Source organism: Aptenodytes patagonicus, chromosome 19, assembly GCF_965638725.1.
Source record: "Aptenodytes patagonicus chromosome 19, bAptPat1.pri.cur, whole genome shotgun sequence".
In the NCBI taxonomy this organism is placed as follows: domain Eukaryota; kingdom Metazoa; phylum Chordata; class Aves; order Sphenisciformes; family Spheniscidae; genus Aptenodytes; species Aptenodytes patagonicus.
Window position 1 is genome coordinate 9,122,299 of NC_134967.1, and position 26,607 is coordinate 9,148,905.

The window sequence follows — 26,607 nt, forward strand, 5'->3', positions numbered from 1 at the left end:
AAAGAACAAGAAAAATTTGTGTCAGGCATTTTCTTACCACAAAACACCGTGCTTCACGTGGGGTAGCATCTTAGGGGAAGGTGGGTGCCACTGAGGAAGGGAGAGGGCTTTGACGTGACTTGACCTGATGGTGGCATATAATATCAAAGCAAAATTTTAAATAATGAGCCTGCCGACAGTTCAGCGTGATTTCCAGCTATTCTGTGAAAGAGAGGGCAGTGAAAGGGGCTGCTCGTCCTTCCCTGCTAGGCCAGGGGCTCCACTAAGGAAGCACCCGGCGCGGCGCCTGGCAAGTTCCCATGCCGCAGGGTTGCATTCAGCTCTGGGTGCTGTGCTCCGCAAGAGGGGATGCTCCTGCTGCGGCATGGTTGACCTCCTCAATAGGAGATGGGTTACACATGCAAACGTGACAGTGCGGGTACTCTTCGGCTTCAGCTCATTGAGGGATTAATACTGCTGCTCTCTGTGGGCTCGCTCCTTGTACCTTGGCTTGGAAAGCTGGGGAGCAGGGGCCGAGCTCCCCAATACCCCTGTGACTTAGAGAACCCGGAGCGAAGGCTCTTGCTGCTTGGGCTCCGCTTGTGCCAGCTGCTTTAGATAATTCATCTAAAACGGCTGAGTTTGGGCAACGCAGACGCTGGCTGCTTTCTCAGGGCATTTCGCAGTAAAACCCATCCTTGAGTCGTTCACGGTGATCGCAGATCCACTGAAAAGCAGCAAAGTCGCATTTTTGGATGGGGGTCCTTGGTCTGCCTTGTTCGTGGTGGTGGGTTTTGCGGTGGGAGGAGGGTGGGGAGGGGGTGCAGGGTGCCCTGCGATGCTGTTCCGGGGGGTGCTGGCTGGAGCGCTGGGGGAGGATGATGGCACTGCTTTCCCGTGCTGCTGGGGGGTGTTTCGGGTGGCTGGGCTTGGGGAGCTGGGGCGTGCCGTGCCGGGAGGGAGCGCTGGGATGCTCCCCTGCCTTTCTAATACAGTTGCTGTCTGTCTGCAGGTCAAGTTGCCCGCTCGGAAGCCATGCTTGGATTTTAATAGCCATGTTCCACCTAGCCATGGACCTTGCCAGCTGCCAGCCCCCAGCCAGCGGCACTGGGGGGAGGCTCTCGCCACGGCCGGCGCTTCGGCACAGACTGTCCCGCGGCTCGCTGTGGGGCGCGGGGAGCGGGGAGGAACTGCGGCGCCCCAGCCCCCCCTGGACCTGCGCCCCCGCACCCCCTCCACAGAGACCCCGCTCCCGCCGGCCGCCGGCCGCCGCCCTGCTGCCTGCCGGCCGCCCCCCGCACCGGCCCCGCTCTCGGAGGGGCCGGCGGCACCTGCGCGGCCGTGGCTTCGCCCCGTGGGATGGGCAGTCCACGACGCTGTCCGAGGTCATCGTCTGGGGCCCCACGGGCGAGGAGGACTCCCTGGAGAGCAGCACGCTGCCCAGCGCCTTCGCCACCACCACTGCCACCACCGCTGCCGCGACCACCACCACCACCGCCGCTGCTGCCACCGCCGCCGCCACTCCGCCTCGCGCGCCCCCCAGCACCCCGGCTCCCGCACCTGGTGGGGACGCGCCCCGCAGCAGCCCCGGCCGCACCAGCACCGCTGAGCCGGCCGCCGGCCACAGCAGCAGCGGCAAGGATGCTCGCCTGCCCCGCGGGCTGGGAGACAGCACAGGTAGGGTCTGCCGGGGGCGGCGGCGGGTAAATCGGGAGGGCTGGGTGGGGGGGTCCTGGGGCGGAGGGGTCACTGCGGCACGAGCTTCCCTGGCGGCAGCGCTGCCCGGGATGGAGATAAGTGCGTGATGTTAAATAAGAGCACTCGGGAGGCAAGCGTAGCTCTGATTCCTCGCTTTTATCTGAGGCGTTTTCCAGCAGCTTGCTGTGTTTTTCCCATTAGCGGTATCCATCCACAGGCCATCTCCCGTAATCATATTTAGTGCGGCGCTCGGGCACAGCGATGTGTTCCCCCAGCGCTATCTGCTGCGTGGACATGGATGGGAAAGCTGCTTCCCATTTATTTCAAATTATATTTGTTATTGCCAGTATTAAACTGTGGGATACCATTGTATAGTTTACAGAATTTATTCACTGTGCATCGACTGCTTTTAGCTCATAGTGATCTTCTGGTCGAATAGAAAAAGAATTTTATGGCCTAATCTTAATCCCAATTAATTTATCTAGCCTGCCCTGCTTGACAGAAAGAGACAAGGCAACCATAATGTTGTTCCTGACTTATAGGAGTTATTTACAGCAATGAAAAAACTCCCAACCTACACAACTTTTAAAAAAACGCTGGAATCGGCTGGATAAATTAGCGAGGGAGTATGGATAACGACTGCCAGCGTGAGCTGCTCGTGGTGTGACACGCGTGACAAGATCTTCAGCCTTGTCTCCCCAGACCTGCTGTGGTTGGTGCCTCCGGCCTCGGTGGCATCGTCCAGTCCGGGTGCACGGGGTCTGGTGGGCTCGTTGCCGTCAGCCGGCTGCGGCAGCCCGTCCGCCTGCTCCGTTTGCAGCACGTGGGAGGATGGCCCTGGGCATGTGCTGTAGCTTAATGGAGTCGGCTGCCCCGTTTAGGCGAGGACGAGCTGCCGGTGCTGCCGCGTGCCTGCTGGTGCTGCTGCATGCCCTCCCTGGCCGGCAGATCGGCAGAGAGCTGCAGCCCCAAGCCTCCACGGCCCCGGCAGCCTCCCAGGGGGCCGGCTGCTTTAATCTGCCGGCTCTTAGCTCTCATTAGGGGCTTTTTCCGGGATTGGAGTTTTTGCTAATTAACTTCTTTTTGCCGAGTGGTGAATGTGATAAACTCCTTCCCGGGGCTAAAGGACCTTTTTGATCTCAGCCCGTCCACCCTAAATTGAAAAGCGCCTGAGCTCCAAATCTGCTTTTCCTTCCGCTGCTGGGGCTGAGCGCCCAGGAGAGCCCCCGGCGAGCTCCCGGCGGGGAGCGCCGAGCCCCTGCTGCCTGCAGCGCCTCGGGACGAGTGTTTCAGGAGCGAGCGGCCAACACCGTCTCGAAGCACCGGCTGCGGTTTTGCTGGCGATGCGCCTGTGCGAGGCCGTGCATTTTTCAAGCCCAGCTCCTCTCTGTTACATAAGCTTTAGCGGCTGGAAGTGTTTGTTCTCTGCTGGGAAAAACATATGGCTACAAATTAGGATTAGGTAACTCGTCTGTACTTTTTATTTGCCTCAGCAAGCATTGAAAATCCCCGTCCTGCCATCCTGTAAGGCGCCGCACATCGTGATAGGAGCCCGAGGTGGATGTGCAGGTGGGGAGGGATGCTGCTCTCACAGCTTGTGTTCCCTCAGCTTTCTCTGGCAGCAGCCCTGGGGGTCGGGGTGGTCCTGCTTGCAGCACCCAAGGGAGCTGGGGGCCACCCCGGGAGCCAGCAGAGCCGCCCCAGGGCTCCCACAGCCAAGCGGACCCGTGCTCCTGCCGGATCGGGTGCTGCTGTCGTGCTAACGAAGGTGCTGCGTTCCCCCCCATGTCCCTCCTGTGCCGTGGCCTTGCTTCCCTCTGTGCGTTGCCAAAAAGCGACTCGCTACTGGCAACCTGGTGATGCTGGGGGACCGTGGGGGTCCCTGGGGGGCACACGGGGTGGGGGCGCTTCAGCAAAGGCAGCAGCGCTCGCTTAGATGAGCAGTTAAAGCACTCCTGCTCAGTTAGATCTTCCTCTCACCCTGCTGCTCCGTGCTGAAGAAGCGAGAGAAAAAAAGCAAGAAACAATGTCTCTGTGACTCACTAGCAGCAGAAATAAGCTTAAAAAATTCCCCTGGAGTAGCAAATACTCTGCTTGTAGGTAGGAGAAAAGGCAGTCGAGTGATTACTTGCACTGTCCGGAAAGAAAGGAGGGGCTGGTACGTGCCGCTCTGGTTCGGTGGGTGCCGCTGTGCAGGGCGGTTTGTTTTGGGTAACCCACAGCTCAGGTGTGTTTGTCCCGGTGCCACCTCTGCCTGCTCGGCGCCTGGCAGGGTGCTGATGGCAGTCAGATGGGGACGCAATATGTTCGCCCAGGCGTAGTTTATGCTTATGCTTTTCAAAACTGTGCTTCCTTTTTTGGGGGCTGTCATAATCATTTTACGGTGGAGCATGGAAAGAGAGAAACAATTAAAATTCCAGCATGCTGGAATTCCAGAGGCAAGGGCTGTAAGGAGCTCTCCCCGGGGCGGCCGTGGGGCTGCTCTCCGTGCAGGTTGGGCTTCTCCATCAAGGCAGAGCATCCTCCTGTACTACGGGCTCAGCCAAAAAACAGAAGAAAAGAGAAGAATGAATCAGAGACTGTCAGAGTGAAGGCATGAATTGCGCTCGCTGGGTTGTCTGAGGCTCTCCTTTCAGTATTATTAGAATAAAGCCGTCTTTAATTAAACCTTTAAGTGCTTTATAAGGCAGAAGACTTTATGTGCCGTCTGCTGCTCTTAATGGTGATTTGATGGCCGGTACGCAACGAGTTTGGCATCGTGCTCTGCAGGCAGTCTGCTTGTGAAGGAGCTGGTGCTGAGGGGCACCCCCGTCCCCAGGGCCGGGGCAAACGTGGGGGCCGGGTGCTCCTGGGTGGAGGCGCAGGGCTGCGTGGGTGCTGGCGTGGGCACCCACTGTGCTGGCAGCCAGAGCTGAGCTCATGGCATGCCCCAGCCTGCCCTCCGCTCCCTCCCCACCGCTGGCCAGGAGCACATCGGGAATAAATAATGATAAAGAGACATTCACGTCCCCGCTGGGAGATGACCCTGCCTTCAAAAAGAGGGTGCAGGAGAGGGGGCGCTGGATGCAAGGAGATAGCAGATGCAAAAGGCTTCAAAGGAATTAATTAAAGATAAAATGTGTTTAAAAGAAGACCCTGGGCGGTTGGGATGGAGCCGCCGCTTTGATCCGCCATGCAAAGGCGTGGGGAGCCATCGCAGCTGGGGGCCGGAGAGGAAGCGAGGGGGCTGGACGGCATCCCCTGGGCCAGCACCCGCCGGCCACCTTTCCCGGGAGGCTCCCGAAGGATCCTTTGTAAGGCCATGCATCAGCTATGCGAGAAGGTGGTTTTCCTTAAGGATGGAGGATGATGGCCGAAGGAAGAAATGAGCGTGGCCATAAGCTGAGCTCTCTCTGGCGAGGGAGAAGGGACTTTTTCTCCCCGGGATTAGCAGATGTCGTGCGTGCATGTGTGCCTTCATCCACGTGTGTCTAAATGAGCCAGAAACTCTCCTCTGCTGCTCTCAGAGATATTTATTGCTCGGTGATATTTGCTGTAACACCTGAGAAGATAAGTCCCAGTCTCTTTAGCATAAGCCTCTAGGATCTTCGTTCTTGGCAAGAATATTTCACAGCAGCAGCAGCAGGATATTCTCCTTTCATCAGTCCAACCCAAAATACCAGGAGGTTTCCAGGAACCTTGGATTTTTTGCTGAAGAGTGGCATTTTCACTTCAGGATGACTAGTGCTCACTGGGCTGGGTTTCGGAGCTGATCGCCCTGATTTACCAGGTGGAAACCCAAGAGGCTTTGCCTGCACAAACTCTGCTCTGAAGGCAAGAGGGGTGTTAAGAGGAGCGGCCCCAAGGCGGTTTCCCAGCACAGCGGGTCGGGCAGCGGATGAACCGGCTTTGCACCGGAACAAGCTTTTCCAAGAAGACTCCTACCATATCTCCTCCCCTGTATCTAACCCTCGTGGTTTTTGTAAATTATTTTTCTTACAAGCTATTAAACAGCAGTAGGGTTCACGTTACGGCAAAGTCTGACTGATCCCCCCTGGGAAAGGCCATTTGTGGCTGTGATTGCGGCTGAATGGCCACGCAACGCTCCCGATTGAATTTTTCTGTCCGAAAGCAGTTTTATCAGCTAGATGAGGCTTTTGGGGATCAGATGGGTTTTCTGATGGCTGGGGAAGCTGTAATGCCTCTCAAGTCCAGCCGGTTTTCCCCAGCCTCTCCACAAAGTTCGGGAGGAGGTGGAGGCGTCCCAGTGCCCGTGGCATGCGAGAACAGAGGAAGGAGACTTGTGGCAGGGATGAGGACGGGATGCCAAGCCCCACAAGAAGACCCCACTTCGGAGGGAGCCCCTCTTCGGGCAGCCCCCGGCACCGAAGTCCCCACGTCCAAAGGCAGCTGGGGACGATGCATGGAGCAGGCAGCCAGCCAGCTGCCGGGCTCGTGTGCCTGATTGACTGGCGTGGAGTGGATCCTCTCCAGTGGTTGCCATCTCACGTTGCCAGCTCCGCTCCCCAGAGATGCGGTACCCGATGCTCAGCTGCTGCAGACTGGGGAGGCTCTATGGAGCCCGTCAGCCCGGCCATCCCCTGTTCCGGACTCGCGCAGCTCTTCCAGCTGAATTTTGCCTGCTGGGGCACAGGCAGGGAGCCTGGCCAAGCGCTGTGGACAGTTGCTAAGCCACCCGAGAGGAGTCCTTCGCTGGTACGGCTGTCATGGGCAGCAGGTACTGGTGTGTCTGTCAGGCTGGGGGACACAGAGTGACCGGCTGCCCGATGTGCTGCCGCGCCGAGCGTGGGACAGGGCGGAGGCGGTGGCGACAGCACCGGTTGTTGGCTTCTGCGTGGCCTGTGATGCTTACCATGGAAATTGCTTAGAAGGTTATTTATTTTGTCCGGGAGCAATTGCCACGGCACCGATTCCATCTGCGTTTCCATCATTTCCCTCTCTATAAGCTCTTCAGCCGCTCCCAGGAGCCAGTTTCTTTCAATGCTCATTACTGGGAGCCCGTTTGGGATGGTCTCTCCCTGGCTAGATGCGATACTTTGATTGAGGAGCGAGAGGGAGAGGCGTTAGGGCCTGACCATGCACATGGAAATCCTGCTGCAATCAAGGACGTGTCTCTCTGGCTCGCCCCTGCGATGCCAGACAGGCCCTCCCTGCTCCCCGCCACGTGCCGGCAGACCCGGCCCTGGCTTAATTAGGAGATTTACCCTCTTTCGGCATTTCGACTCAAATTGGGAGTTGCGGGAAGACTGAGGCAGAGCAGGGAGAAAGAAGCAAGGAAGCAATCTGCACAGCACGTGTGTGGGAAGGGGCTTAGGTGCTTCATTGCAGCCCTCCTGGCTGGGGTCTAGCAGGTATTCGGAGCATCTGTTGTTTTTCTACCACTAACGGTAACTCAAGATTATGCTCTGCGAAATGAAACGGAGCTGGTTTTTCCTTTTTTAATTTTATGCAGCTTAGAGGCCTTGACGAGGGTCTTCAAAGAGTTGCGGCTCATAGCTGTTTTTATTGGGAAAATGAAAAATACGGTCTCCCTAACCAGAGCTGTTGAAATAAAGGCCTTGGGGGAAAGAGGTTCTCTTTGTTTTTAATTAAGAGCTTATATCTCCTGTTCGCTGCCATTGTGCACTTCTGCTGTAGCAAGACATTAGTCTCGAATGGATTTTCTTGTGGAATTAATTCTGTTGATGCAGAGCTGTCCGGGAGCCGTTTCAAAAGGTGGCCAGAAAGGCCAAAACTCAGCGCTTTCATCTCGGTGGCAAATATATGGTCTTTAAAATAACATATAAAAAAAGCCCTGGCGTTTGCTTGCTTTGAGAAGATTGGATTTTTCCTGGGATGTGGGGAATCTGGAGTTGCATTTTGCAGGTTGATGCACGGCTGCTGCCCGAGCGGCCGTGGCTGGGGCTGCTGCCCGCAGGGATGCTGTGGCTGGGTCTCCCACCACCGGAGGGGACAAGAAGTCCCTGGCGAGAGCGGAGTGTACTCGGACGGCATGAGAGTGGAAAAACCCAGCAATATTTCAGCATTTCCAAGGGTTCAAAGAGCGTCTTTGAAGAGCTTTCCCTCCTGGCAGGCAACACATCAAATTCTGCTGCACTAGCAGAAGCGCAGGGGTTTGGACACACTTTCAATTCCATTAAATACTTCTCCTGTAATTACCCTCGAGTTAAATGGTCACTGCGTCAAATTGCCTAGTAAAAGCCTTGTAAGAGGGAACCGCTCGCAGCCCGCTCGCCGAGATGAGGCATTTACAGCTGCCGTGGCCGGCGCCAGACGGGGTGGCAGCTCGCCGGGTGTCCCTCCCCGATCCCGCGCCCCAGCCCCTGCCCTTCCTGCAGCTTGTTTCTTCACTGATTATTAACGTGTAATTAAATGACCGCCGGGTTCTGTAACTCGCTGGGATCGGAGCTTTGCCATTTGAAATGTTTGCCATGGAGTTGAGCAAACAAAACCAAGCCACCATAATTCCTGCTTCCAGGTTCTTTCCTGCAGCCTGCCCTGCGTTTTGGGGGCGCAGGCTTTCACTGTGAGTTACACGCGCGCCAGAAGGCTTCTCGCACTGGAGGAGGAGGGTAATTTTGCTTTATGAGCTATTGATTTTATCCTCCAGGTCCCTTTCCTCCAGACAGATTGGGCTCCTAGGGCCACGTTTAAAATAATGCTTCGCTCTTCGCAGCCATCTCTCTCTTTCATCTCGCCTCGCCTCCCGGCTGGTGTCCCTTATGGGATGTTCCCCTCTCCCAGGATGCCCCATCCATTAACACCTTCTCCTGCAGATTGGATATTTCTGTTCGATTTTGCTCTGTATGGTTCTGTATATTTCTTTGAAGGCCCAGAGGAAAGGATCTGATATATTTGTGAAGTAAGAATAAAGACCTATTAGTCTTTATTGCAGTGAGTATTGCTATAGGGCTTCCCAGGGAATCATCCCAGCTACCCATCCAGTCCCTTTCCCTCTTTCCATCGCTGCCGTGGTTAATGCTGTTGGGAAAAACATTTCCCGTCCCCTTGAAGTCCCCCCGGGCTCTAGTGCAGAATTAATATGCGATGCAAAGGAACTTTCTTCTATGCCGGTACATATGGCAACTTATGTATGTGATGGAGTCTAAAATTATCCAACCCTTCTTAAAATCCATGTGTCCTGCTCCGAAGAGCTGCCATCCTTCCCAGTGCTCAGCCACCTGCAATCTGTTCTGCCTGCGCATTTCCCATTATGTAAGTGCAAGGATTAATTGCATCGTTAGGTTCTCCCGTGTCCCTGCCGCCTCTGCCTCAGCTCCGATCTTTGCAGAAGGTCTCATTTCTGATGCCGCTTCTGTTTTCAAAGGAATCGGGCACTGGGCTGTTTTTATTTTATTTTTAGTCTTTCCTTTTATCTTTTTCAGCAGTGTCCCACTGGGAGCTGCTCCAAGATTGCTGCAAAGGATGCACCCGGGCTGGCTGCGCCACGCTGCTGCCGGGGCGGGCATCGCTCCTGACCCGGCACACGTGGGAGCACCAAAGCACCAGGGCGGGCGTGAGCTGGGGGCTGGGAGCTGCCAGCTGTGCTCTTCGGGTCTGTCGGGACACGGCTCCTGTCGCAACCGTCCTCTGGGGACCCAAAGCGCGGGGCCAGAAGTCTTTCTCTGTGCCTCACCTTCAGCACAGGTGGGAAGCCCTGTGGCGTTTTCCCCATGAATTCCCTTGGGAAACGAAAGCCGGAGGCAGAGCAGCTGAGGAGCAAATAATTTGGCTCTGGGTCCCGAGTCGCTCGTGGGAGGTGGCCGATCTCCCCAGCTCAGGGGAGGACGACTCTGCCAGCCCACGCAGCTCTGGGCTCGGCAGCTTCTGAGCGATACTGTCCCCCCGGAGCGGTGTCCCCACGGGTGTTGGCTTTCAGTTCGGAGCCCCCCCAGCCTGCAGAGCCATGAACGGGTTCCGCGAGGCCCTGCTGGGTATCCTCCTCGAGGGCACAAAGCCCAGCGGCTGCTCCCTGGTGTGGGACCCCGCTGGAGCTGGCGTGGAGGAGGTGGGTGCCGGGTCCTTCCCGTCCTCTGTCCCCCAGCCCTCGCGTTTGCTTCCCCTGACCTGCTCTTTGTTCTGGCAGCTGCTCGCGCCAGCCGTTCTCAGAGGAGCCTTGTCACAGCGCTGTTTGAACCAATTGAAGTGTAATTGGGAGTAAATGGAGGAAATGGGTCATTTGCAAAATAGGTGCTTGAGTGGAGGGAGAAAAATAACCCTGACGCATCCCATCCCACTGTGCTTGGCTTCGCCAGGGCACAGGGGCTGGCAAGCAGCCGTCCGTCTGTCTGTCTGATGGCTCCCTGGGGAGGGAGTGTGCGGCTTGCAGCCCTGGGGAGCAGAGGAAGAACCCCAAAGTACGTGGGGTTTGCAGCATTCTGCACATCCCTGCGTTTTGGTGGGCTCTTGCCTTCTGCTGGCTTGGCGCTGGGACCGTGCCAGGATCCAGAGCCAGCATTTTGGAAGCGTTGGCCTTCGGGAAGTCATTTCTCCCAGGTCCTGCCTCTAGGAAACCCCTTCGCCAGCGATGTCCGTGGCATGGCTGACATCTGCCGCTGCCTCCTGCCCCAGACCACGTCCTGTCCTTAAAACCAGTCAGGATCCCTGCTCTTTTCTCCAGCTCTTCTCCCAGATCTCCTCCATAGCGTATCCACTGGCAAAGTGGAATAAGTGCTAGAAGATGCCGGGTGCGTGCTTCCTTCCAGAAACCCCTCTGCTTTTATTTTGGAGGTGAGTGCTTTTGCTCCGCCAGATGCCAGAGCTTTGTGGTTGCCAGGGTGGGTGCCAGGCCATTGCTCCCCTCCCCTTCGCACAGGTCCTTCCCGGGCAGCTCCCTCCCTGGCAGCCTGGCGTCGGTCACTGGCTGCTGCCCGCCCTGCTGGCATGCCAGCTCCGGGGCTGGGAGCAAAGCCTTCCCGCAAGCGATTGCTTCCCGAGTGCTTGGCACTGGGCGTCTTTTGGTGAATCAGACTCGCCGAAGGTGACCTTGGTTTTATTATACTAAACTGTCAAGACTCACATTTCTGAGCATTTGATTTACGCCCGGGATGTGTCCTGGCAGCAAAGTCTGCAGTGCTTCCTAAAAAGGTGTCACTGCTGGCTGGCCTCATTGCTCAAAATCTGGGATTTTATGGGTCTCCGCATCCCAAGCGGGGATCCGCGCCTCCTTCCCAGGGCGGCCTGGGTCCTGCGGCGTGGGCAGCACAGTAACGCCAACAAGGACAGTTGATGGTGGATCTTGAGCAAGGATGCTCAGGTGGCGAGGTGTGGTGCTGAGGCACGCGTGCCCATGGGCAGGGCTAAGGAAAGCCGGAGTAGCCCCTTGAGCTGTGGTGTGATGCGTGCTTGTGCTCCCGAAAGCTGGGAGGCTGCTGCGCTGCGTGCTGGAGGTGGCCTTTGAAAGGTGACTTACATCTCTTTGTGTGCCCGCACTGAGCGGTTTCCATCTGCCCTCGGGAGCCCTCGTGGGTCGCGGCAGCCTTGCACAGCTTTTCTCCCGCTCTTCCCCAGGCCAGAAGCATTTTCCATCGTGTTTCTGAGGGATTAGGGGTTCTTTGGAGGTGCGTGGGCTGGGGAGGCGTCGAACGCTGCACACCCTGGGAGGTGGCAGCTGTGCCCTGGGCCTCAGGCTAAGCTCGAGCAGCTTTTCTACCTTGATGAGTTTTGTCGGCAGCGTGGGTGTGCGGGCAGGGACCCAAAACCCCCGGGGCGTGGGGATTAGCAGGGGCAGATGAGATAACAAATTTCAAGGGAGTCAAAACTTTTGTCCTTCGAGAGAAGGCAGCAGAGCAGCAAGTGTGATCCATGGTTTAATCATAGAATCATAGAATCATTGAGGTTGGAAAAGACCTCCAAGATCATCGAGTCCAACCAAAAAAATCTTGTCTGGCCTAATTATCCAGCCTGGTGCTTGGACTGCTGCTCAGTCTTTCATGCAAGCCTGCCGTGAGAGCAGGGTGCACTATGCCAAAAGCTGGGGAGCCACAGCGTGGCCCCAAATCCGCTGCTCAGGAGCATAGGAGAGCCCTGGGCGGCGTTCCCATGGGAGCGTGGGAGAGCCCTGGGCGGCATTCCCATGGGAGCGTGGGGATGCTCTGCGCAAAGTCGCCCCCGACGTGTCTCTCCCGGGAGGGTTTTCCACCCTCCGAGGAGGGAGTGTGCCTGGTGCACGCCACTTTTGCCGGGGAAGGGATGTGCGTGCATACGGCTGCCGGCGCTGGAAAAGCTGAGCTGTTGCGGCCGGTTCACTGCTGACTGCCCACCTCCTTCCCAGGTCTGCAGCCGGGGCAGCCCTGCAGGCATCCCCGGCTCCGGCCGAGCCGCAGCCCCTGCGCAGAAACTGTCCTTGCCTGTGGGCAGCCAGCCGGGAGCCTGTGCGCTCTTGTGTGGGAAGAAGCAGCGATTTCCTTGCCACACACACCCGCGTGAGCTGGGAGCACTATGCGTGTATTGCACAGATGCACATATATATATATATATATATATATATAAAAAAACCTGCTTGTTTTCCTGTCATGCTAACACTTATTTATTTATTAAAAATACCATCCATCAGGAGCTGCAACATCTGTGTGTGAAAAATAGCACATCCTTGGGCTGCAGCCAGGAAAATCATTTCATTACGAAATTGCAACTGTAAAGCAGCACAAAATCACAAACAGACTGTACATTGAGATGCTTTTGTTTTCAAACTGCTCATTAGGAATGATACACGAGCCAAAATTATACCCTGTGTAAGGTGAATTAGGAGAAAATGAGCCTGTCCGACCTTCTAAGTGAGCAGCAGTTAGTGCAGCAATTATTATCTCTGGTTAATCCTGCACCCACTGCAAGGCTGCGCTCAAGTTTCCCTTTCCGTCCCGGAGGGGATACGTCTTCACATCTCTTCCGTTCTTCGTGCCTAATTCGGGCTGACAAGGAACATACTTGAGAGGATAGGAAATGAGAAGCCTGGCTTAAAGATTATTTTATGTAAGACAGGAGAGAGGATTGCGTCGCTGCTGCCGGGGGCTGCGTACGGCCCCACGCTGGGGACGGGCTCAGGAGGAGGGGGCGAGGGGGTGTCTGTGCGCGGCGGGGGGCTTTGCTCGCCGCTGCCGGGGATCCCTCTTGGCTCCCGTCCCCACTCTCTCTCCTTTCTTTTTTCCGCAGGTCTGGCGGTTCATCAGATAATCACTATTACCGTGTCCCTCATCATGGTCATAGCCGCTCTGATAACAACTCTTGTCTTAAAAAATTGGTAAGGTCCCTCCTGGGTCTCTTTGGCTTGGGCGGCTGGCATGGGGACAGGGACAGGGTGGGGATGGGGGTGCCTTTCCAGCTGTGAGTGCTAAAGCCCGTGACATCCGCCGGGATGGTTTTGGAAAGGCATTGCAGGAAAAAATGGGTTTTTTTATACTGAAACCTCCAAAGGAGGTTGAAGCACCTGGGCTCATCTGTGCCCCTGCAGCTCCCCCGCCTCTCACCGTGTGGTGGGTGGCTTTGGGGACCAGCACGTGGCCAGGGTTGGGTGGCTGAGTCTCACGTGGGACTCGTGCTCATCACTGCTTCGGGATTGCCTCGCTGCAACGTGATGCCACCTGGTGAGGTCAAAGTCGTGCGTTCGGCCACAGCGGGTGTCCCCGCAAGGGTGCTGGGACCTGCCCTGCACTGGGTGGCATCTCTGCCGCCTTGCTTAAGCAGCTTTACTGCTGCTCCTTAAATCACCAGCCTGGCTCAGCGAGCAACAACTGCATTTTTGACCTTCCCTACACCTCCAGGGACTGAAGGGCATCTCCTGAGCCCCTCGGATGCTACCGGTTTGAAGCGTGCCCCATCCCCCAGAGTGCTCGTGCGCTCCTCCAGCTTAATTTGCTCCCGTTTATTCTCTCAGCATGGCTGTGCGTATGGCAAAATAGGTTAGCTTTTCGCTTCAGGCGCTCGTGACTTTACCTATTTTCCCAGGGAAACTGGCCTACTTCGAGGTCAGTGTTGCTGGTGTAACGATATGGCTGCGGCTCTGGGCCGGTGGGAGAACTGCCGTGCGGTGCTGCCGTGTTCTACGGCGGCAGTTCTCTCCTCCGGCGGTCTCCTCCAGCCCAGCTGCCTCCTGCCCGCTCTGCCCACCCGAGCTCTCCGCGGGTGCTGCGGCAGATCGATTCCCGCGCCCAGGAGGAAATTAGAAAACCAGGCTGATGAAGAAGCCTGCTTGCTCCCTGGGATTAGAGGAGAACCTGTTTGCAGGGCTACAGAGGCATCTTAGTCTCGGCAGAGCTTTAACAAAGCGTTGCAGCTGGCCGAAGGCACAGAGTTACTTGCCCCACAGATGAGTTTGCTTTGCTAGGAGCGGGCCTGCGGGGAGGCATCGGGAGTGCAGCTGGTGATGCTCAGTTTTGTATCTCAGGCAGGTTTTAGTTTACTAAACTTCCCTAGTCGTAGCAGTATTTCAATGAAAGAGCATGGAAAATACTTTCTAAAACACTTCTGGGATTTTTCTCTACTCATGGTCATAAGCAGCACGTATCATTGATCCGGCTGACCACAGCTTGGCAGAACAGCTCGAGTAACCTAATGCTGAAGCCAAAAAGGGAAAAAAAAAAAATACAGTGATCAGTGTAGAATCAAAATTGTTTACAATAAGCGAAATTGGGAAATCACTGGAAAATACCTGCAGGCGAGCGCAGTCAGCAGTCAGACGTGTCCCAGGCAGAAAAGCAGCACCCCGATGAGTTTGCTCAGCTCTAACATTTGCCAAACCGCTTTGGTTTTTTCATACCACGTGTTGGGCTACCTCCAGCGCTGCTTGTGCAGGCGAGGGCCAGCCACACGCTGGCTGCAGGCTCCGTGGCAGAGCTGACCCAGATCACACACTTAGTCCCTGGCTCCAAACGGGACGCGGTCTCTACCCCCGTCCTTTGGCTGGCGCTTGTCCCCCTCGGGCAGGACGGGTGAGCGATGGCTGCATACCATGCAAGTGTCCTTCTTGTTGTTACTCCTTCTGCAAACGTGCCTTGGGGGAGCTGACGGTTATTTTAGTGGCTGTCTCTTTCGGTTGCATCAGCCGGTGCAGAGCAGGCTGTGCCGGGCTGCTGGCAGATGTTGCCGCCCCAGCCGGAGCCTCGTGCTCCTGGCCCCGCAGATCTCCCTCCGCAGGCAGTGCCAGCATCCCCAGCTCCCGCTGCCCTCAGAGTTGCGATCTTCCGAAACTCCAGTATTACAATAGGCGCTGTCAATCCTGTTCGGAAAAAAGTGACATCTTAATTAAATCAGCGTCTAGACCCTTAAATAGGAACAGCCTGATCTGGGGCAGGTTCCTGCTAGCTGGCGTTCTCCTTGTTTTGCACATACCGAACCAGAAGCGTTGCACGGCCACGAGATCCCATCGGAGCCTCCGGAGTCGGTTGAGTCACCGGGGAGCAGGGCTGCCCTGCCAGCCATCCCTTGGCCAAGGGGGAGCGTGTCTGTCATGTCAGACCAGTTTCTGAGTTTATTTATCCCAGTAAGTTAAAACCTTTTGGTGCCTCCCAAATGGAAAGGGTTTAACTTCATTGTTCTCACCTCTGTCCGCACTTACAAAAAGGCTTTGATTTCCTGCAGGTACAAACGTATGACTTGCTGAGTTATTCCTCTGGTGGTAAAAAGCTTGCATCTAAAATTTAAATTTGATCCTTACAAAACAAAAAGGCAAGCCAAATGACTGCTGGATTGTGGCTGATCTTTCCAAAGTGCCTGAATTCTAATCTAATATTGCGTGATGTATAATTAACGGCCGGTAATGCGCGTTCCCCTGCCGAGCGTCAGCGACGCGCGGTGCGTCGTGTCCCTTCTTCTCTCCCCCGCCGCCCCAGCTGCGCGCAGAGCGGGCGTCCGCGGCGCAACAGCCACCAGCGCAAGCTGGACCAGCAGGAGGAGAGCTGCCAGAACCTGACCGACTTCGCTCCCGCCCGCGTGCCCAGCACCCTCGACATCTTCACCGCCTACAACGAGACGCTGCAGTGCTCCCACGAGTGCGTCCGGACCCCCGTGCCCGTCTACGCGGAGGAGGCGTTGCACTCGCCCGGGGATTATAAAACAACCTTCAATGGAAACAGGTGAGGCGGCCGGCGCGGTTTCCCTGCGGGTTGGGGAGCGCCGTCCCATTCCGGGGGTCGCTGCCCCCTCTCTTCCCCAGGGACATGCCCTGGGAGCACGTGGCGGAGCTGCCTTCCTCCGGATCTCCAAGCCGCCGCGATGCTCACCCACCCCATAGCTCAGCATGGGCATGGCCGCTGGACCTCTCATCCCCCCGATGAGGATGGGCAGTCGGCTCAGCAAGCCCTGGCAGCGTTTGGCACCGCACGTTTTTCAGTTCCCAGCTGCTGCCGCCAGCACGTAAATGCTGCTGGATCCATCTTCCAGCATTCGTGCTGTCTCCTAAGTGGCATCGAAAGAGCTGCTGGGTTGCGAATGAGCGGGGTGATTAATGGAGGAGCGGGTGGCGAGAGCCAAATGAACCGTTTGTCTGGCGTGAAATAATGATGCATTAACAAGCGGGCTTCATAGCAGCTGGCGGCGTGGTGTAAAAGATGCGAGCCCTTGCTCTGCGTGCCCCTTGCCTGCGTGGGGAGGGAGGTGGACGGGAGGGCTGGGTGAGTGACCACCCCATGCCCTGGGCTGGCTCCCAGAGCCCTTTCACTAGGCGCTGGTGCAGAGTTTCACCATGTGGTAAATGCGTGTTCCCCATCAAAGCTAGAGGGAAAATCAGGAGGAGAGTTTTGAGGGAGAAAATGAGCAACTAGTGCTCCATGCAGCCTGGCTGGACCGTGGTGTGCGTGCCACCCGCAGCTGATGTCTACCTGCATGAAGGACAGAAGCCTGGAAGCCAACAGCTTAATAGACTTCTTTTTAACCATCTTTTGCGTGCGCATGGGGTTTTGCTAGTTCACATTTTTCAGGGTTTCCTCAGATCTTGGAAGGCAGAGAATTGGCAGAGATTTTCAAACCATTTCGTTGAATGTATGTGCGCGTTGATTTTGATGTGAACCCTAGCCAAGCGATGCAGGGGTGCCCTTGTTCTGGCTGGAAGGGGTTCGTTGCTTTTCTGCCATCCGGTGACGCTTTCTGGGACCCTGTTGGCCTCGGTGCGGTTCCAGGCAGCCTGGCGGACCCCGTGCAGGCGATGGGCACGGCAGACCGCCCACGGCCGTGCGGGACCGGCGGTGGGCGGCGCGGGGAGTGCTGCTGTTCGGCAGCCAGGGGATGGAGAGACGGGGAGGTGGCAGATAGGAGATGCCCTGCTGCCATTTGGGGTCTCATATCCCCAGAGCAATTGGCTCTGTTAACAGGTGCTCGTGCACAGGGGTAAAAACGTTCAATATTGCAGTCCATCTTTTTCTTCTTCTTTCTCTGCTTTGCACCACCCTGGTTTCCAAGGCCAATAAGCCCATTCAAAGCATTACTTTAGAGAGATTTTTTTTTTTTCCCCTCTAAAAAAGCTGATTTTTGCAGCAGGCCACCTCGGCTTGCTCCTTGTGTGTTACATACCAGCATGTGCAAGCCCCTTTTTCTGCTCGCTGCAGACCCTCTTCTTCTGACCGGCATCTTATTCCCGTGGCCTTTGTGTCTGAGAAATGGTTTGAAATCTCCTGCTGACTGGCCGAAGCCTGTTTGACTTCTGGGGGCAGGGCAGACGCCATCGGGCTGTTTCCTGGTACGTACCATGCTCCCCCCGCGTCCATCCCGTGTCCGCCACCCCGTGCCCATCATCCCCTGCCCACCAGCAGCCGCTCTCTTCTCTGCCTGGTGCCATCCTCCCGTTCGCGCTTCTTTTGGGACGTTGGACCCGAGCAGGGTGGCTCCCCAGCCTGGGATGGCCAGACACATCTCCCGCCATGGATGGGACGTTGGGTACCGAAATGGCTTTTCCACGGAGGTGAATTACAGATGGGCATGAGCTAAACATCAGGGACTGGGATGGATGTGGACTTGAGCGCAAAGGGTCCCTGGGGCAGCCTTGAACTTCAGCCTGATCTTGTGGTTCCAGCCCACCTCTAAAACCTCAACAAGCGATAGCAATTTCCGTGCCGTGAAATGGCCTGATCTGTAATTAACCTCTTGTTGCATGATGGACAGCCCATCTCGTTCAAGGGTCATGCATCTGACATGCATGCTCCATCGGTACCCGAAAGCTCATTTGATGATGTTTGCTGTCATCAGCGCTTCCATGCTCCTGCTGCGAGGGTGCCGGGGTCATCGTCCTCCTCCTCCTCCTCCTCCTGTGCCCCACGTTGCTCTGCGGGAAGCTGAGCCTGCAAGCCTATGTGCGCGGTCCCCAGCAGCCAGGTTCACGCCTCGGATACTGCTGCAACCAAAGGAGTACAACGGTGTTGTGCTGGTTTCAACAGTACATTGTTTGGGGATTTTTTTTCCTTTTTGGCTTGGCTTGAGCCTTTTTCACCTCCTTGTACTGCTTTTGAAGGTGGCATGGCCGATAGCGGTGGCAGGAAAAGCAATGAGGGTTCACGGTGTGCCAGCTCACCGTGGGGCAGCAGTGCCCATTCGAGCCACGCGCTCAGGTGAATTAATTGGTCTGTCCCAAGTCCCTGCTGTAATGAATCATATATTCAGTGTAAATGAAGTTTCCAGCCTTCCCTGACTGCAGCTTACTTGGAAGAGCCTGTTTAACATTATGCTTAGCTATTGAACACAGAAATATAATTAGATTAGAATGGAAGGGAATAAAAAGTTAATGGTCTCAGCTGTGCTCGGGGCTGGCTGTGTCTGGGCAGGCCAGGTGAGGTGTGCACCTGCTTGCCTGCGCAGCGGAGGGCAGAAAGCATAAAGCAAGGGTTCGGCCATCTGCCCACCGGCGTCTTTGCCCACAGGGTCTCGCTGGCATGACCCCACTGCTCAGCCGGGGCGTCTCTGCCCCCTGACAGCCTCTCCTGGCTGGAGGGGCTTTACTGTTAAATTTAAAAGGCTCTCACTCCCCGTCTATTAATATTCCGTCATTATTTCTCTGACTCTTTTGTTGTGGCTGCTGTCTCGGGGGGGGACAAAGGGCGAAGGTACCCGGCCAGAGAGCTGGTGTTAGTGAGCAAGGGCAGCTAGAGGATAAACAGAGAGGTTCTGCAGGGTCTTCCTCAACGGCACGTGCGGGTGTCAGCTTCAGAAAGCAAACAGCAATAGTCCACTGTACCTTTTCCACCGTGAACTTTGTAGTTTATGATGTCTGTCCATTGGCTTAAAATGTTTTTTTAAAAAAGCCAACACAAAACCCAAGCCAGTCATACTTGGATGCCGTCAGCAGCTCTCGTGCCTGAAGTAGAGGGAAGGAGAATGAGCAGCTCTGAGCTGTTGCCCACTATGGGAAGCCTGTGCAATTCCCACCGCTCCTGCCCGAGGTCCTGTGAAACTCTGTGCCAAAGACCGTGCCCTGGTCGTCTCCATAGATTTCTTTAAATAGTCCAAAGCCTGTCCATTATGCCTTATTAAATCCTTGAAATTCTCATTGACCCATTTTCATGGAATCCATAAAACGCGTATTGACACGGTCTCGAAAAATCTATCCGAGTCGTACCTGGAGCATTAGCTCCATGATAGTGTTTCAATTATTTATACAGTTCTGGAAGCTGATGTTTGGTTTCATTAATGTTAACAAAATGAGATTAATCCAAAAACTGTTCTCTGCATGTGTACACATGCATATGTGTATTTGCACCAGGGTATTTCCATTTTCATTACACATGCAGAAGTGGTACATCATGGTAAAAAACAGGTGATTGCCATAGATCCCTGCCATATGTGGGCAGTAATGTAGACAATGTCACCATGGCACAGATAACAGGAGAAATTGCCCTCGTCCCAAAATGGGGTCTACCCAAATCCTTTAGAAGTTCAAAAAAGGTTGCTTAATATTTTTTCCACACTGTACCATTCCCCATGCACGTTTGCCTACATCTTCTGCCGGGGCATGGCTGTTAGAGTGAGGAACTGCCAGTATGTCTTCCGAGTGGGCTTTGCTCTGCGCAGCGGTGCTGCACAGCTGTCCCTGCAGCCCGGTGTTTGCCCCGCAGCCCGTGGCGGTCAGCACGGCTCCCCGTAGCTTCCCAAAAGCCTGCGGTTGAAAGATGCATTGCAACCCCATGCAGACAGCGTTTTGCATAAATGCATATGTGCCAGTTGGGACGTCCCACAGACAAAATTAATATTTCAAGTTTCACATGTCACTGTGTAAGGTAAAACCTTCCGAGAGCAGATGGCATTGAGATAAGCTCCCTGGTAGACTGTCCCCTGTTGTCGTGGTTGTCTTGTACTGTCACCGGACAGATGCTGCTAAGTGCAGGAGGAGCGGTGGGACTGAGGATGCCTTTCCAGCTCTCGTTTCTAGAGGAGGGGCTGGTAGAAAAGGAGATGCAGCTGCTTCGGGCTGCACCTCTTCTGGAGGGATGGCCATTTTCCTGGCTGGCTTTTACAGTAGCAGCAACGTAGCCTGAAGGTGACAGTTGGTGCTGACCCGCTGCATCTCGGCAGAGGTGGAAGGATGCTCTAGAGCACGCAGAGCTTCCTGGCTGGAGGGGTTATGTGCAGCTTTCTCTCCCCAGCCCCTTTCTCTCGGCGCGTGCAGGGGACAGCGGGCGGCACGAGCGGGGCACCCCTGCAGCTGGGGCGAGTGGAGGGTGGGAGGCTCTCCCTGTTCTGCAGGCGCACGGCCACGCACTGGGAGGGGTCAGACGCTGCACTGGTCTCTGTGCCGGAAACCTCTCTCCTTGGAAAGGCTGAAAGCACTGTACAAGTTTTAACTGATGGCACTTCACAGCTCTTAGCTGTCTAAGAAGCAAATTAATATTACCGAACGTGTAGAGTCAGAGCTGGAGGCACAAGATGGAAGGTGTGGCCAGGGACAGGGATGGCAGGGCAGAGAGAGTGTGCGGACATTTCGACTAGATGAGCACTGGGAGGCTGGTTGGAGTTTAATGTGGACTTTACATATTATGGTCCATCAGCACCGGGCGAGTACTGAACGTCGTGCTGCCTAAATGGCAGTCTGGCATTTGACGATGCTGATGGCGTCGTGAGGCTGGGCTGAGCGGTTGCAGGGAGCAGATGTAAGGGACAGCACCGCAGCACAGTCTCCAGCCTGGAGAGCTGCAGGCAGCACTGAGGTTGTGTCAGGAAACCTGGTGAAACTCATCTAGTTACACGGCAAGCAGATGTTGAAGTTATTTCCTGGGGTCAGATTCATCCCGTGCCAACAGGAGGGACGGGGAGGGTTCCTGTGCCACCGGCGCGGTCCCTGCCGGGGCGCTGGCCCTCCCGGGAGCGGGCGATGTTGCCCGCGGTGAGCAGCTGTTGGAGCTTTCCAGCGGATTGCCTCCGCCGACGGTCAGGCCCCGCCGGAGCGCTGGCTTGTAGGTGGATGTCACACCTAGGCGGCAGGCAGCCCGTCAGCTGTTCTGCAAAGAGAGGACCTGGCCTGTCCGGGCAGCCCGGCGTTCAGGCACAGCAGCAGCAGCAGCGTGGCCCGAGGCTGGTTTAGGTGAAGAGTAAAGCAGTCAGTTAAAGCAGTTGTGCCAGGCAACTCACTGGAGAATTATCTGCTCGGAGGTATAAAAGCAAAACTGTCTGTGCCCTGATCACAGCAGATGACAGAGGAGACGCAGCGCCAAGGCAGAGGCAGGAACAGCCGCCGTTTTGCAAACCAAAAGGTGAAACTTGCTGAAGACTCAAGTGGCTTTGCCAGGCACCACAGCAAACTGTGGCTGTTTTGCTTTGATTTCATACTGGCTTTGGGGCTTTCTGAAATGAAGTTTGAGATTTTGCATTATTCTTGTCCTTAATCCCACCCTCTTCGACTGAAAAACCCCATGGAACGAGATTATACAAAAATCTGTGAGGTTGATCAAGCGCTGACCTACTTTGCACAGAGGCTATTTGGAATACAATATAAATGTTACATCCTGCAATGCATGCATTAAGTAGTGTTCATCCAGAACTATGTAAATGTTCAGCATCGCTGTTAGGGAAGTGGCAATTTGAGACCTGAAAATCGTACTGGTACGGTAACATTGATCTGACCCTAGCTTTGCACAAGGCAGTTAAAATTCACAGTATTGTATGGTAATTCCATGCTTTGAACACGGCGAGCAGCTGCTGTGATGGCCCCGTTCTGCCTAACAACAGCAAATGGTTTGTATTAACATTAGCAGATAATGAGTCATCGTAAAAAATCCAGGCTTGTCTTCAGAGGAATAACAGCAGTCCCAACACAGCCCCGGTGCAGGAGATTAAGGACTCTGTAAAATCTGTCTCGCTAATTAAGACTTCAGTGTTGTTCTTGGAGATGGTATATATCGGGCATCCTGCTTAAAAATAATGTTGAAGAAAGAACCCTGGAACATAAAGCGTATTGCATTTCTAGATGCTAATAACCAGCTAGTCAGAGGTCATAGCAGAGATTAGGGCATGTATGTCATGAACACGCTATAGGCAGCACTTCTGCATATGCCGTATATATATCTGCTGTATATAAAGCCCGCACGTGGGTAGCTGTCTCAGGCACGCTTAGCTGTATTACAGCATGTATCGCTATACATAAAAAGTCACATACACGTAGAGCAAGTGGCCGCACGCTACTGATGAGGAGTAATTGTCTTTGCATAAAGGTTTAAAGATTATGTAGGAAGAGATATTTCAGAAGACAGCAGATAAATAGCTTAAGAAGAACTTCAATAGGACTCTGGTTTTGATGCTTAACCAATTCTCTATTGATTTCTTTAGGGCATTTAACTTTAGAAAATCTTGTTAGTACTCACCATCGTCTTCTCATCTGCCAGAGCACTCGCTGCTCTTAGCCCAAGTATGAAAAGCTCCAGAATGCAAGGATGCTCAGAAATAAATCACGCTTTGCAAAACGCCCTGAGAAGATAAAAGTGTGCAGTGAGGCACACTGAAGCCTCTTAGTCACTCCCGCTGCTCACCAAAAGCATCCCCGTCCCAACGCGTGCATCCCCATTCAGAAGGCTGCCCCACGAAACACGGCTGAAAACGAGCTGGGCGAGGCTGGGGCTTCTCCCGGGAGGCAGAAGTAGTGGTCCCAGTCCCAAATGCAGACTGGCAACTGGGGAGGGGGAGGTGACTGACACCCCGCTTCCTCCGTACCCCGCTCCCCCGGGATGCTCGCCCGCTGCCATTGGCGTTTGCTCCCCTGAGCCCTGCTGTGCCGCTGCTGGGAGGAGGGGGAAGCCTCTGGGCTCCTGGGGGGCATCAAAGAAGCGATGCAAGTCGTGATGTGTTTCCCTGTCATGATTTAATCTTTGTTTTTCTTCTCGTCCTTAACAGGATTCCATTGGTGAACCTGTAAAAAATATAAAAAAATAATGGGTTACCTGTACCTACCATTTCTGTTTACCAGTAGGAGACTCAAAGAGCAGCGTTCTATGGGCCAAATATATTTTTATAAAAATGAACACGCCTATAGGTAACTGCGTTTTTCAGAGAGTGTGTTTTTTGGAGAAGAGAAAGAAAACTGTGCGAGCAAAGAATCCCATGGAGGACGAGGAACCGGCGGGGGACTGAGAGGGAAGGACTGAGCGCCTAGAGCCTGGACGTGGACTGTGACTCTGAACCTGTGCCAATAATACCATTATGTGCCATGTACCGATGCAAAGACTTCGCGAGAAGCCGAAGCTAAGTCGATAACGCCTAGAAACGTTGTGGAGGACGAGTGGGGTGTCTCTTCTGGTGGGGTCATTCATTCCGGTCCATACGCATACATACATACGATATATGTAGAGAGAAAATATATATATACACACACAAACACTTTTTGTACTGTAGCAATTTTTGAAGATCTTAAATACTCATTTTTAAAGAAGATGTCATGGGCTAAAAGTCTCATTTCTTTAACACGCATAATACAAACTAGGTGAACTGATGTTTTCTACTTTGGCAGCTTGCCTTTCAAACCTATATGTGTATATATAGGTGGACATATATACATATATATACGTGTGTGTGTATGTATAAACATATATATGTATGTATACATATATATATATATAGTTTTGGTTCTTTTTGGAAATGCGTTTCCAGCGGTGGCGACGTGACTGGACCGCAGCAGCAGGTGGTGGGGGACGGCCGGGGCTGGTGTCGGTGTGCGCCGTGCTGCTGGCGCGGCAGGCTGCCAGCGGGGAGCGGGGGAGACGCTTCCCGAAAAACAGGAGGAGCGCGGCTGCCCCGCCCCGTGGTTCCTCCAGCTCTGGAAGGGATGGCGGAGCGCTCTGGAGGCTGGTCTGGAAGGAAAGGAGAATGGAAACAGGCTGGCATTATAGCTAGAAGGATGCGTCTGGGCCAAATTCACAAAGTGCATTCCTGCCGTAGGAGGTCAGAGGAAGCGTAATGCCGCAGCGAGAGGAGCGGGCAGCAGAGGAGCTCCCCTCCTGCCTGCTGGCTGCTGCAGGGCTCCCAGCTGCCCTCCCCAGCTGCTCGCGGGGCGCTCAGCCGTTGCAAACCCCCTTTCCCCAATGTGGGATGCCGCGTGTGCGGGGCGGATCCTGCCCCTGCTCCCCACGGACCCCGTGTCTGAGATGGTGCTCGTGCACCATTCTGTTCCCAAGAGCAGGGCAGTGGATTGCTGTGCGGGGCAGGGCGAGCGGGAAGCGAGCAGGGAGTTTGCAGCAGGCAGCTCCCCCGGCTCCTGGCAGCTTGCAGCAGCTCGAGGTGGTGGTGAAGGGTGTTTCCAGAATTTTGTAGCCCGATACATCAGCAGGGAAGTGATCGTGCCCCTGTACTTGGCACTGGTGAGGCCGCACCTCAAATACTGTGTTCAGTTTTGGGCCCCTCACTACAAGAAGGACGTCGAGGTGCTGGAGCGTGTCCAGAGAAGGGCAACGAGGCTGGTGAGGGGTCTGGAGAACAAGTCTGATGAGGAGCGGCTGAGGGAACTGGGGTTGTTTAGCCTGGAGAAGAGGAGGCTGAGGGGAGACCTCATCGCTCTCTACAACTCCCTGAAAGGAGGTTGTAGCGAGGTGGGGTCGGTCTCTTCTCCCAAGTAACAAGCAATAGGACGAGAGGAAATGGCCTCAAGTTGTGCCAGGGGAGGTTTAGACTGGATATTGGGAAAAATTTCTTCACCAGAAGGGTTATCAAGCATTGGAACAGGCTGCCCAGGGAAGTGGTGGAGTCCCCATCCCTGGAGGTATTTAAAAGACGTGTAGATGAGGCGCTTAGGGACATGGCTTAGTGGGCATGGTGGTGTTGGGTTGATGGTTGGACTCGATGATCTTAGAGGTCTTTTCCAACCTTAATGATTCTATGATTCAATTGCCTCCTGACCCAGCCCAAGGCCAGCGAGTTCCAGGTAGCCTCTCCCTTTGCTCTCATGGGCTTGGCTGGGCCTGCCATGGCAGAAGATGCAGCTCGCTGTCCACAATCATGGGGATCATTTAATAGCATTAAGAAGAGAATTTTGCCCAACGGTTTTGCCCAACGGTTTGCCAGGGAAGTATGGTTCTGCTGGCTCCGGTTTGGTGTGCTGCTCTAGAAACATGTCCCATCGCCCGTCCAGCTCCTGCTGGGGTGGGTGTTTTTGGTGGGTGCTGACGAGCACAGCAGCCTACCTGCAAGCCCCCCTGTCCAAGTCTTTCCACGGAGTCGGGTGCTGCCGTTGGTGCGGCAGGCCGTGCCGTGCCATGCCGTGCCCCTCCAAACCGGCACAGCTGGGAAAGCTAGGCAGGAGGGGGGGCTGGGGTCTCCCAACCCACCCGGTGTCTCACCACGGTTTGCTTCTGCTCTTTAACACACACCCTGCTCCAAGCCTGGGCTTGCTGACGTAGATCGCGCCAAGGCAAAGCTTGCAGAGGGCTCCTGGGCGACTGCACTGTACGGCTTCGTGTGAGGGTCTGCTTCACGTCGAACGCTGAGATGGGTCTCGGTTGGGTTGCTTCGACGTTATGTGGGTGGGAACGACAGTAGCGTTCAGACCAAAGTCCTCCAGTTCTTTTTGTAAACTGCCCTTCATAAATATTAGCGATTTTTTAGAATTGTCCAGATACATGATTCTACTCATCCACTAATTATTCAGCTCCATTTCTTTATTATAATGAGTGTGCAGTTAAAAAAAAAAAAGTAGAAACTCCTGGTATTGCGCATAGCCACGTGTGCAGTCTCTCGTTTCTGTACCCTTTTCTGTCCTTTCCTGATGGAATTGCACAGTCTGGTTTATTTTTGGAAGCTGCCCCGGGAAGAAGTCTTCCTTGCTGGACCCGACAAATTACCTGCGGACCTGAACCAAACATCTCTGAAGGCATTGGCAACATTCCCTGCAACTCCAATGAGCCTTGAGCATCACCTCGGGTGCATTCTGCACCGGGGTCACTGCCGACCGGCAGCCAGAGAGGAGGAGGGGGGTTCCTGTTGCTCCTGGCCAGGTTTTAGTCCATGACCGACCCCGTACCTTCTGCAGAGGTGGTTTCTCATGAGCACTGAGCTGGGTGGGCATAGGCGGCAGCAGAGATACACGTCCCCAGGGCTGGGTTTTGGTGTTGGGGGGTATTTAACAAGGCTGGGTCCCCTTAGACTTCTGCAGCGGAGCGGAGATCTGCTCTTTTTTTTGTGTTTTGTGAGAGCAAACCTTTCCATGATGGGGCTGGGCACTGGGCAGAAGGGTGTCTGCTGGGCAGCTCTCGTGCCCGGCTTTCCGGGGCGTTGGGTGGGATGCCTCCCTGGGATGCCTCTGGGGTGGGGACAGTGTCTCACTAGAGGAGCGACCCCCCGAAGCTTTAGTCTTCCCTGGGAAATGCGGGGTGTGTTTGCCCTCGGGGTGTCCCAGGGATCTGCACTGAAACGGGGAGGCAGTGGTGCTGCGTGGGGTCCTGGCAGTCTCACGTGCGCACCGAGGGGGCTTTGGGCTGCAGCGGAGTGCCATTAAAAGCTCAGCGTGTTACCTTGTCAGGATTACAAATGCCCCCGCTC

At 55.0% G+C, this 26,607-nt stretch overlaps 1 protein-coding gene across 1 annotated transcript in view; it reads left to right on the plus strand.

Annotated features, from left to right (window-relative positions):
- Positions 1 to 23,686, plus strand: part of AJAP1 (adherens junctions associated protein 1) — a 40,797-nt gene extending 17,111 nt beyond the window's left edge. The window contains exons 2-6 of the mRNA XM_076356094.1: positions 992 to 1,656; positions 12,829 to 12,916; positions 15,504 to 15,746; positions 17,214 to 17,344; positions 22,975 to 23,686. Coding sequence (XP_076212209.1) covers positions 992 to 1,656; positions 12,829 to 12,916; positions 15,504 to 15,746; positions 17,214 to 17,286 — 1,069 coding nt within the window. The 3' untranslated portion in view covers positions 17,287 to 17,344; positions 22,975 to 23,686. The remainder of the gene's footprint in view (positions 1 to 991; positions 1,657 to 12,828; positions 12,917 to 15,503; positions 15,747 to 17,213; positions 17,345 to 22,974) is intronic.
- The last annotated feature ends 2,921 nt before the right edge of the window (positions 23,687 to 26,607 follow it).